Genomic DNA, 12,770 nt, shown 5'->3' on the forward strand with positions numbered 1-12,770 from the left:
GTCCCACAGGTAACAGTGCATGTCAGAGCACAGACAAAGACATAAGGTCCAAGGAATTGTGTGTAGACCTCTGATCTGGGGAAGGATCCAGAAACATTTCTGCAGCATTGAAGGTCCCAACGAGCACAGTGGCCTCCATCATCTGTAAAAGGAAGAAGTTTCACTAGGACTCAGCATCAAGAAGGGGCTTAGTCAGGGAGGTGACCAAGAACCTGATGGTCACTCTGAAAAAGCCCCAGCATTTCTATGTGGACAGAGGAGAACCTTCTAGAAGAACAACCACCAATCAGGCCTGTACTGTAGAGTGGTCAGACAGAATCCACTCCTCAGTAAAAGACACATGAAAGCCCACCTGAAGGACCCTGAGACCATGAGAAACTGAAGAAACAAAGACTCTTTGACCTGAAGCCCAAGTGTCACGTCTGGAGGAAACCAGGCCCCGCTCACCACCTGACAAACAACATCCCTACAGTAAAGCATGGTGGTGGCAGCATCAGGCTGTGGGGATGTTTTTCAGAGGCAGGAACTGGGAGACTAGTCAGGATGGAGGGAAAGATGAATGCAGCAATGTACAGAGGCGTCCTTGATGAAAACCTGTTCCAGAGCGACGGTTCATCTTTTAACAGGACAATGACCCGAAGCACACAGCCATGCTTCTCTAAACGTGTGTGTGTGTGTGTGTGTGTGTGTGTTGGTGGTTTTATTTAAATAATTGCTCAAAGTCAAAAGAGGTAGAAAAAACCCCAAAGATTATGAATAAGTCAATGTGTTTTAGCCTAGAAATGGCCTGTGCTCTTCGTCACATTACAGCCATCTGGTGGCTGCTAGAGGAAGCTACAAGATTACACACCTTACAAATCCAAGCTTTTGAGTAAAGGGGAGTAAACGGTCAAAGATGAGGTCAGAAACAGCAGCTTTTGCAACTAGTTTTGTCTCGTCAGTCTGTTTGGCACTGAAATCACATAAATATGACAACTGCATGAAGCTTTAATACATCTGTTCAAAAGCAGATATTACAAGTCTCTGAAGCTGAGCCTGAAAGTCAGGAGGTGTGTTACACATCATCTTAAATATCTTCTCATTTTGAAGTATTTTTTTCAAGTTCCTGAAAACCTGGGCGATTAAGTTTTTGTGAATTCATCTGATCATCAGAGCACTATGGATCAATGATAATGAGGGGTCAGAGGTCAGGTTAGGCTGGGTTTGGGTTCATATGTCACTCTGTTGAAGTCATCAACTGTAGTTTCTACTGGAGGCGTCCGCCAATATGCCTCCAGGCCCAACACCAGACACAGAGCAATGGCCGCCATCTGCAAAAAACACACCATTTTCAGTCCGTTCTCTAAATCCATCAACTTCTGGAAACTTCTTTGATAATTATCTAAGTGAGAATCCCGCCTGAAACTTTTAACACTTCTGCAAACTCCTGCTTTTCAATAACCTTGTAACAACCCAAACTTACACAAAGTCTACATTTACCTGCAAAACATACACATACTTGTAGGCAAGTTAAACTAATGGAGCAATTTTTCCATGTATGGCATGTGAGCGTGCTGTATGGATGGGCTCATGCATATAAAACGCTGTTCTCTCGAAATGTCCGGGCGTGTTGATGAGGTTTTTCTTTTTTTTGTGTTGTAAAGAAAACGGTTTCCCACAGCTTAACTATTCTGTCCTGTCTATCATGGACGCTTCTCACTGGGACGATCTCCCGCTGTGTGTTACGTGTGTGAAACACTACTGTAGACCACGTCCGAGTTTGGATGTGAAACAGGCTTAGATCATAGTATGTCATCCTGAAAACTTACCTAAAGTCCCACCTAGAAGCAACTAAGTTCTTTCTTATAAACTTTCTATTTCCTGAACTCAAGGTGCTCTTGTTACTCTTGTACTATAAAAGTTACATCTTCTCAATCTTTAACATTGTCCTAAGAATTCACATCAGCCCTGAGCAACAACCAGTTAATCTGAGATTGTAATAATTCAATAAAGCTGCAGTAAAGAGAAAACGTCACACGAAAGAGAAAACAGGAAGGAAGACAGTGTGTTCACCGTAATAGTGGCGAAGGCTGAAATGATTCCTATCCTGAGTTTAATGGGGAAGCTCAGGTAGCTCTTCAGGATGGGGCCGCAGGGCTGCAGCACAGAGGCATCACAGGTTTGTGCACATTTAAAAAGAGGATGAGTATCTCTTGACAGGTAGAAGGACTCGTCAGAACAAATAAAACAAAAAACAATAAGAATAAGACTGGGAAGTTACCTTGGTGTGAACCCATAATTTATCTGTAACCTGGGGCTTTGCAGAGGTGAGGACATTGTCCACCGACACACAGGAACCCTCTGAGTTAGAGTTACTAGACTGAGAGCTGTGAGACAGAAAAAAGGATTCATCTGTCAAAGGAAAATGTAACCTCTTCAAAAAGTTAAAGAGAAAAATATTCAAGAATTGTGTTAAATGCAGCTCCATTCATGTAAAACAAAAACCGAAAAAATTCTGATAATCCAGAAACACTGTTTCACCAAGAGGTGAACTTTAAGGCTGAACAAGGTCAAAATGTCAGTATTGTCTAACTGGGTGAGGACTTGATTGGTGCAGCTATAAAAAGGTGATGACGGTTCCTTTTTTAAAAACGGGATGTTCATACTTTCAACGTAATCTGATCCAGCATGTAATGTCTGAGTACAGTGTTTTTAAACTGTCTGGGGCTTCTGTCTACACTCTGACAGCACTGATTCGAGGTTAGAGAAAGACTGGGGTCTTACTTGGGGGTCTTTTAACTTTCTTCTCTAAACTTTGGAATGAAACTCTCAACTCCTACCATCCCATCTCTTTTAAATTGTGAATGTCTTACATCAGCTGCAGGTCAGAGGCATTATTACAGAGACAAGAGACAGGAAGTTGATTCTCCCAGTCCTCAAATCTCCTCAAACCACAACATGAGTCCTGAAATACAGGAAGACGGTTGATGTTATCTTTGATGTACTGTGGACCTCTCAAGACTTATCAATAATTCAGCAAATATTATTTTGACGTATTAAACTTAAGTCAGTCTTAACCTTTTAAAAGTGGACATTGACTTAAACAATTTAATTTCATTAACACAGAGCTATACCGTATAATTGGGGTTAAATTTTTTTCTAGCTTCTTAAATTTGCAGCTTAGTGTGTTCATGATATTTTCCCACTTGTTAATGAAACTGTTGTAGAAATTAGTAAAAATGTCTGGACAAATGTTATCTGCGTATTCAATAGAGCTAATTTGAATGATATTTTTGATTCCTTATTTGTCAGTGTTACTTACTGAGGCCTGGAGTTTCTTTAGTTCACTTTGGATGTACGGCTCAGCTCTGTGGAGGGGAGTCACGTTCAGAAACACCTCATCCACTTCACTGTCCATCTGTAGAACACAAAACATTTATAAACTATACATTTACAGTTTTATTAACGTTTATACAGACATAACTCCTGCAGGTTACTAATGATTTTCATGTTGTGTTTACCATTGCAGCATCTAGGGGGAGTGATGGCTCATGGAAGGAGCATTTTACAGTCCTGTGGAGGACAGACTCATGGACAGTTGGACTTACCTGAGCTTGAACCTGAACCAGCGGGGAGGCAACAACCATCACAGCCACAAACTCCACGAATATCAAAACCGAAAACTGGAAAAGATGGTCACAGGTTAGTTGTGTGTGTGTGTGTGTGTGTGTGTGTGTGTGTCCATCCTCCCCATCATTACACACCCAAGAACCGTTGGTCATGTGTTAAAACATGTTCTACTTACGTCCAGACTGAATACTAAAGGAACCAGTTCCTGTTTTTTTTATTTTTATTTTTTTCAACAAATGATTTAAATGCACAACTTTAGTGATAAATAAATCTAATCTCATAAATAATTCTGGGATCAACCAAGAAGTCCTCCAAGTCTTATGCCGCCCACCTGGTTTGTGGACATAGAGAGGGAGGTGTCTGTTAAAACTGTACCCTTTGGCAGTTTTCACACTTGTTTTTGCTCTAAATACTCAGAAACGTGCAAAAACGTCAGGGTTAGTTTGGTCTGTGCTTTGAAGTCACGTGAAGAGTGTGTTGTAGTGAAGAATGTTTGAGTAACACTAGACCAACGTTACACGAACATGTTAATGTGTTTATGCTAATCACTAGCTGGCAAATTCACGGGCTAAATGATTGAGAGGCGCCGTGTGTGTTTTTCTCATGTCTTGGTTCAGTTAGTCCTTCATTTTAAATACCACGGCCGAAACATTAGAACTATGGCTTAATATAATTCACCCCAGTTTGACTCCACTACCAGCTACGTACCAGCTCAGTAATAAACGCATAGTAAAATTAATATCTGACATTTTCAACATAAAAGAACAATCAATTCTGCTGGTCATGATGTTATGCCTGATTGGTGTATAATGCTATTTTATTTCTCAAATCAAGTTTTGCTTTGATTTGCAAAATACAAAAATACATCCTCTTCATTTTTACATTGTTCAATAATGAATTTATTGAAAGTTATTTGTCAAGTGAATCTTATTTTTCCTTGGACCACATTATTTATCCACTTGTGCAAATGGCTAATTTACAGTCCCACGTCTGTGCTGGAAACGCTTGGAAATGTACCTTGAGGTGTGTAAACCCTGAGTTGTGTCTTTTAGCCACTTTGCTACTAGCAATACTAATAAAGGCAACAGCAATTGTTTTTAGAATGTGTTGAAGCATTTGAAATTTAAAAACAATAAGTTTAACGATAACAATATTATCCAAGTTTTGAACACATGAAATGAGTATTTTTTTCTTCTCTTTTTTCAAAAGTCCCCTGCTAAAGAGTTTCTGTGTGTGTTGTAGCTCACCACCAGCAGCAGAGGCTTGAGATCTAAAGATGCCGCACAGATGCCGACAACAGACAAAACCACTGTGATGGGACCAAACACCTGCAGGACCAGTAAACCATCGCTACTGGACAACTGGTCAAACAGCTGAGACAGAGAGAGACACAGGTAAATTCCTCTGAACTTTAATTTTGGCACCTAGTTTGAATTTAATTTTACTCTTTTAACAAATCAACAATTTAATCTTTAAAAAAAAATTTCCCACAAATACAAGTACATTTTTCCCGCCTTTCTATCCTAAATGTGTAGTATTCATATCTAAACAATGTGAGTGCACAGCTGTATTTGGAGCATGGTGGCTAAGAACATACTTTTATAGGAGGCAGGTTTGGCTCGATAGGAGAAGATGTAACATATTTAGCTACATATTTATATGTATTGTTGATGATGACACTTTACAGTACGAGGAATATGTCTTGGTGACAGGATCATACACAGAATCTAAAATATAAAGTTAAAATACAAACGTGTGACAAAACATATATGAAATATGTAAACAACAGAAGAAGTAAGTGTGCGTCCGGAAACTAATGTGTAATTCTGATAGCAATGCACAGATGTCTGACTGAAGGTAACGTTACCACTACACCCATTTTACATTTTAGAAGTCTTGCTGTTCTGCTGCATTTTGACTGTCTCAGCTGTTTTTACCCCCTTGTTCAATTGTCATTGTGCGGTGGCTTTCATTGGACATTACTGTAAGACCATCCTGATTATGAGACATAATGAAATCTGAAACCAAGAGCAATATACTCATGTTTCAACATGTCCATAACACAGCTGTTCCACGTGCTGTTTGTTTTGATGTCTCTCACCCGTTTCATCATTGTGAATTGTGTCAACCGTACTGCATGAGAGCCTCAGTCAGCTCATTCCCCTTCACGGTGAAGGTCAGTAAATGACCGTACGAGAACAAAGACAACATTGTGTACTTTTCCCGCGAAGCCTTACGTAAAAGTAGCCATTACACAACACTTGGGACTAAGTGTTTCAGTCAAAAACGAGATTGTAAAAAGTGTATACAAATTTCAAGCTGTTCTGTGAAGTTGTGTGGTTTAAGCCTCAGACTGCACAGTGTGTGTTCTCCATCATGTTGTTGTAGCACAAACAGCAATGGTTTTATCGGCTTTGAACTGGTTTGGCTTTTGTTAACAGGCACCGTCTTTTGTTTAAAATGCATAGAGGCCGAACGTTCGACAAAGAACATAATAATGTAATGATCTCAGCTTGGTAGCTGTAACTCCTGAGTAAGTTGGATCATTGTTGTAGCAGCTGTAGATGGAGAGTGTGGAGCCGCCTTTACCATCAGCCCTGCCTGATGCAACTTTGGACAGTAAAGTCAAATGTGAATGTTATTTTTGCCTATAAACAGCGGGAATTAGATTTATTTATTTTTTTTCATTGCAGAGTGATTCTTTTGATAAAAAATTAGCAATTAAACAGCATAAACTAGTTTAACGAGACTTTAATTTTATCTTGTGAATTACTATGCAACAGGTGCAGCAGCTCCTCAGAAAATATAAATCCACCAATTCACTCAGTAATTTCTGCCTCTGTTGTTGTACAGCAGAAATGTCCTTGTGAAAGGATGATGGAAGCATGTTGACCCTCAGCGAAACAGTTTCTTTCTTCTAATATAAGACAACGCTCATATTTAGAAAAATTTTTTTTATCCAGTTTTCAAAAAATACAGTATTTCTGTTCACAGAGTGGTGCTATGTCATTTAGTGTGGGTTCAGAATCAACTGATGTTTGAAAATAATTTTTAAAACAGTATAAAGTAAATATTACTAATTTTGTGTAAATGTCCACACTGCATCCCAGGATATATTACTTTAAATCAGTTTATTAATATGGCCCCTTTAAAATCAAGTGTTAAGAAATAAATACAAATGAATTAATAAGTACTGCGATATGATTTCATAAGGTTATAAAGGACATAGATCTTAGTTTATTGCTTATTCAGCTTTTTTATTGTCAGTTTTTTTGTGGAGAGATTAAAATGGTCCATTGATATTTTATCAATATCAGGTTCCTGTCAGGTAATGTAATTGTCACATAGATTGTCGTCTTTTAAAAGAAACATTCTCAGATTAACTAACTAGCAGCAGGGGACAATAAAAGACCCTTAGATGGACACAGTCACCTCAGCAACTAGTATGTTGCCATCAATGGTAGAAAATCCAACACCGATCATCACAACGCCAGACACCTGAGGAGACATGATGATGGGAAACATTAGAAGGAAGCTTGTGGGGTTTCACAGAGAAGGAAGTCTTTAGCAGCAGCAACATTCCTCTGAAAGTGTCGTTCCCTCGAGAGATGGTCATCAGACATCAGCTAAACTCTGAAGGCTGCTTAAAATCTTCTGCTGCACAGAAAAAGCCCCTCTTTAATTCTGCCATTTGAATATTTCCTGCAGTTTTAGCAAACGTGTACAAACTTGGAAGCTTTGTCTTAATCTGACATATCGAGCTTTTAGCTGCTGTACTGATGTGACCTTCCTTTACTATATGCTTTCAAACAAGTTGCTTATAAAGCAAATGATGAGGATAAAATATGGTGAAAACAAGGACTGATTGCATTATTGATATTGGAAATTTTGAAATAATGTTTTCTAGTATGATAACACACATTATGATGAGGAATTAAACCTTTCTGTTGAATGAGTTAATTATGCCTGCACCTCAGGTCTGTGCACGTTCTCAGCAGGATATCACAAAAATGCCTTGAAGGAAGCTCTTCAGATTTGATATAAAACTCCCCTTAAACCAAAACGTAAACCTGGCTGGTAGGGACGCAACCACGAGGCAGCTTTTATAAATTCTAAGATTATAAAATAGATTATAAAAACAATAAAGAAAAGGTAGAAGCCCAAGCGAGTCATTTGAGGATTTGATATGAATCTACTTTTTGTTTGTTTTAATCTGGTCCTTAAGCCCAAAACTGCAAAGGTTCAGCTAATAAATTAATATCATAATGTTATGATTTTAGATGAGAACATGCAGGTTAGGAAGAAATAATTGCTTTATTAATTCATAATTTTATTTATCTATCTTTAATATAAATAATTATTCATTTGATGGTTTATTCCCTGTACTTTAGCGTAGGACACGATAAAATAGGAAATCGAATAAATGCACAAAAAAAGGAAAAACCAGACAATGTGAACTAAAAGATTTTAAAAGACCAATGGAAACAACACTTCAGACAAAGTCAAGGACTAAGGGGTTTAATTTAGTAAAGGATATAAGGTGTTAGGATTTATTTCTATTCCACTTTGAACCGATATTAGGAGACTGAGGTTGGACTTGTTTTTGAAATTGGGCTGAAAAGCTCTGTGGCACTGGTATGTTTTGTTTTGGACTGAAGAGAGAAAGTGAGGAGAGGAAACGGTGGGAGGAGACAGGAGATGAGAAAATGAAGAGGAAAAGAACCACAAACGAAGCACATTATGTAACACTGGCACTATAAAAATAAACTTGTCATTACTCTATGTAATAGCACCACAATTTCTAAAGAACAACAAACATATTTTTAACCCTTTGTACTGCAGTTTTTTACTAGTTGGCATATGTGTCAATACAGATCCCAAATAGTCAAACTTAATTTTTCAATAACACAGAGCTTTGATGGATAATGACAAAACAGTTGGGATTAATCAACATGAAGCAGAAATAAATGAAACATTTTAAAAACATTAAAAATAAGATTGATGAAGCAAAAAAAAAACAAAAACATAGATAATAATGCAGTGGTATGAATTTACAGTAAACATTTAGACAGAACTGCATTGTTTCTTGTTTAGCTGTATCTTTGATAAGGTGAATAATAAGTAAAAGCAAACTACATTTTAAAACTGATCAATTTTTATTGCATTTAAATCTACAGTATAGTTACTTGTTGCTGTGCAAATACATAAAATGTAATACATTAAGATTAAAGGCAATAAAAACATTTTAACCAAAAAGAAAAACAAATAATGATGAGCAGTTAACTATTTAATCAAAAGCCACGTTAAAGTGGCTGCTTTATACAGTGTTTTTTAAGCTTTCAACATGTTCTGCACCACAACTACATAAAGCCTTGTGTCATCAGCATAGAAATGGAAACAGATGCCATAATGCCAACAATGTATTGTGTATATACTAATATAGGCCCTAAAATTATTCCTTAAGGAGCCTCAAGGCTTATCCTAGAATATTGTCACTTGAGATGGAGAGACAGAGGACATCTAAACTCAGAAGTCTTTTAAAAAGTTAAAATTTGTTCAAATATTAACAATATTCAAATGTCAAAACTAAATTAATGAAAATTGTCAATTGTTTTAAAACCACTTTTTTCTAAAAGTTTGTATTAGAATATTTACAAATAACACAAACTCAAAAGTGGTCATAAAGAAACCACATTCATCTTTATAATAATTAGATTGAGTTGATGTAACTGATTTCTATCAGCATATAATTTGTTCATTTATTTAAAAATGCCACAGAATGTTATTCAAGCTACATGGAAAGTAAAAGTTAGGGTTTAAACTGAAATTTTCAGGACTTGCAAAAATCTCATTACCAAACTGTTATCATCACATCCATCATAACTGAACACAAACAAGCTGTTAGAAGTTAGCATTTAGCAGTTAGCTCACCAGTAGCAGCACAGTGACACAGAGCGCGAGTCCTTGTAAATAACTCCTGCAGCGAGCCATGACCAGTGTCTGAGAGAGACGAGCTAAAATAGAAACGGAGTAAAGAGAGGAGCTGACGCTGTGTGTGTGTGTGTGTGAGAGAGAGAGAGAGAGAGAGAGATGGATGGATGTTGTTTAAAGCTCAAGTGTTTGGCTGCAGAACGAAGAACATGACCAAGTTAGGAAGATCAGCTGGAGAGGAGAAAACTAGAGGAGGGAAGAAACAGGATAGGAGAGGAAACAAGGAGAGGAATAAATGAACAGTGTGGAGGAACCAAGGAGAGGAGGGGAGAACACATAGGATGAGAGGAAGGAAAAAGAGGAGATGAGGAACTAAGAGGAAAGGTCGCAACCAAAGGAGGAAGTGCAGAGAAAAGAAGAAGAAACTGAGGAGGAGCAGAGAGAAAATGAGGAAAGGAGATAAGGAGATGAGATAAGGAAACAAGGGGGGTGGGTAGGAAACAGGAAAGAAAAGCAAGGAGGAAACAAGCGCAGGAATAAGACAATAGCAGAGGAACCAGGTGCAGAGGAACCAAGCAGTGAGGAGCAAAGGAAACCAGAGGAGAAGAGCACATTTAATTAAGAGGAAAGGAAGAAGGAGAGAGTGATGGAGGAGGAGATGTGAGGAGAAGCCAGGAAAACAGGAAGGGACCTGAATAAAAAGGGTGAAGGTTAATGAAGATGAACTAAGAAAGGACAGGAAAGCAGAGAACCTGTGTGTGTGTGTGGGGGGGGGCTTTAATAGTACAAGTAGTGTATTTATACACGACTGGGTCTGCAGATGCTCAACACAAAGTAACACAGTGCCCTTTGTCCCAAAGTACTTCCCCTGCTTTTCCTGGTCCCCCTCCCAGTTCCTGGAAAACTCTGAACAGGTTCCCAGCAGTCAGGCCTATGCTGAGCAGCTTCTGCTGTCTGAGCGTCCTCACCTTGTCCTCGGACGTCAGCACAGACACTCGAAAGAAGCGCAGAGCTTCCAGTAAAACTCCCACATCACTGCTCATGACGTTTTGTTTAGAAAGAAATCCTGCTCCCGCACAGTCCAGGCTGCAGAATGTGGTTCGATGTGGCTGAAATCAGAAAAGTCTTGGGTGGGTGGCAGCACATGTTGTTGCAAACCCTGCCGGTGTGGACGTCACCCTGCTGTGAGCATTATTGCCCAAATAATGGAATTGCAGTGTGTCAGATGCTCCCTCTCATGTTTGGCTCACACTTTTCACTAGTCCTGTGCCCATGCAGTGATTTCCACCCCAGAATCATGTCTGTTTTGACGGCAGTGGCCCCTGAGGCCCCAGAGATCATGGTCACTCAGTAGTAGCTCCCAGCCTTTTGCAGCCTTCTCTTGTGAAAGCGGTGGATGCTGCTTGGGAGCTGAAGTCATTTCTCTCTCCTGGTACGTTGCCACGGCAGCGCAGCCTGATTTACACTAAACTAAACAAAAGGCAGCAGTGATCATTTAACACAGCTGCTGGGATCCCAGTGGTGGAGGCGTGAAATTCACATGACAACCAGTGTGATGTGAAGCACATGCGTTGGTGTTGATGAGCTTTTAACGGTGGAAGCAAGCTGAAAATATAAGGAAATAAAATAATTATGTTTATAGTAGATTTTAGCAAAAGCACAGGGACAAGATGTTGGATTCTAACAGAAGCGAGAAGCAAGCAGTTGTTAGTTTTGTTGTTGTTGCCGTTCTACACACTGCTCATATCAACAGATGACATGTGACGCGTGTGAAGCCTGTTAAACAGAATAAAGCAGAATGGAATTCAGTGCAGTTATTGGGCCCAGTGCTGTGTTGACTTTAGGCTAAAAATAACTGAAGGGGACGACTATCAGGGGGTGTGTGTGTGTTTGAGAGAGTGAGAGTGATGCTCTCTCACTGAGGAAACACACTGTTAGTGGTGATAAACAATGACACACACACGCTCAGAAACACGTGGTGGAAGCTGAGTGGAACATTTCCATCTATCACAGTCTGGTGTGCGCAGTGGAAACATCCATTACAGCCATTAGGTACTTGATGTGACTCTAACTGTTCTGTGGGGGCTTTGGGTTCATGCAACACGGTTTGTTCTGGTGTTTCAGTAACGCTGCCACCAGAGGGCGCTGTGCTAGGAGTCCTGCAGCCTAGTGCAGCCCGACGGCCGCCAGGCCGCTAACAACGTGTGTACTGGTGTAAAATGAGACTAATGCAGTACCAGTACGTTTACTTTTGGTACTTTTTTTATGTTGATACATCCACGTTTCCATAACACTTCGAACGTTTCTAAACTTTGGTACTAATATTTTTAGGCAATGATCTGAGTATTTTTTCGCCCAATGTAATGTAAAATGTAATGTTCTTAGTTTTGCTTGATTTAGATTTTAGTTTACTGAACAAGTCAGTTACTCATTTAAATTTAAAAATCTGTTCATTGCAGCAAGTTTCCACCATTTAAAACACTTTTAATCTCAAAAGATTCATGCTAATACAGTTTCGCAGTTCAACAGTCTTATTTGTAATTAGTGAAGTGAGTGTAGTTGATTGTTATATGTAAAAACTTAAATGTCCGGATCCTGTCCAGACCCTGTCCAGACCCACATATCACTGAGATTTTATCTAGTTTTGGCAGAGATTAGATTTTGACTAGTTACTCTTTTCTGACATTGTTTCTGCATCGCTATTCAACAAGAGGGACATCCTGCCTGTCTCTGATTGGCCAGTGCTTGTTGCCATTGGTTTAGGTTTGAGGGCTGAGATTCTTCTAGAGGTTCATTCTAAGAATGTCAGCCAATCACGGGCAGAGTACGGTGGGCCTTCAGAAAACCTGCATTCTGAGTGAAAACAGCGGCAGTGACAGGGAGACAAAAATATAAAGTGAGGAATAAGAAGTGAATGAAAGGCGGCGAAACTGTAAGTCACTTGTACTAAAAGGCAGAAGGTCATCACAGAAAACCGGGCTTTAAATCATAATGGACTGAGGCGTATGTGTTCATCCTTCCTGCAGGAAGCTCGCAGCCGCTGTCTCATCTGCTCTGAGATGGTGGAAAGCCACTACGAACAGCACAATTATTGGCTTAGAGAAACTAAATGTTGTTGTGGCGTTTGTTTGATTTGAGTCATTAACTTCACACAGTCCAGATGTTGATACAATGTAACTTAAACATGAGGAAAGTCTCTATACGCATCCTCCTTAAATTATAATTGACTC

General features: G+C 39.2%; 1 protein-coding gene across 1 annotated transcript; it reads right to left on the bottom strand.

Annotated features, from left to right (window-relative positions):
• Positions 1-967: 967 nt before the first annotated feature.
• On the bottom strand, positions 968-9,965 carry LOC137106834 (23 kDa integral membrane protein-like). Its single transcript, XM_067490801.1, has 9 exons — positions 9,541-9,965; positions 7,042-7,107; positions 4,857-4,982; positions 3,588-3,662; positions 3,302-3,397; positions 2,853-2,944; positions 2,261-2,366; positions 2,053-2,136; positions 968-1,310 (listed from the first exon to the last, which is right to left on the bottom strand). Exons 1-9 carry the CDS (start codon positions 9,598-9,600, stop codon positions 1,188-1,190), a joined length of 828 nt encoding a protein of 275 aa, XP_067346902.1. The 5' UTR covers positions 9,601-9,965; the 3' UTR covers positions 968-1,187.
• Between the last annotated feature and the right edge of the window lie 2,805 nt (positions 9,966-12,770).

This window comes from Channa argus, chromosome 21 (assembly GCF_033026475.1).
Source record: "Channa argus isolate prfri chromosome 21, Channa argus male v1.0, whole genome shotgun sequence".
In the NCBI taxonomy this organism is placed as follows: domain Eukaryota; kingdom Metazoa; phylum Chordata; class Actinopteri; order Anabantiformes; family Channidae; genus Channa; species Channa argus.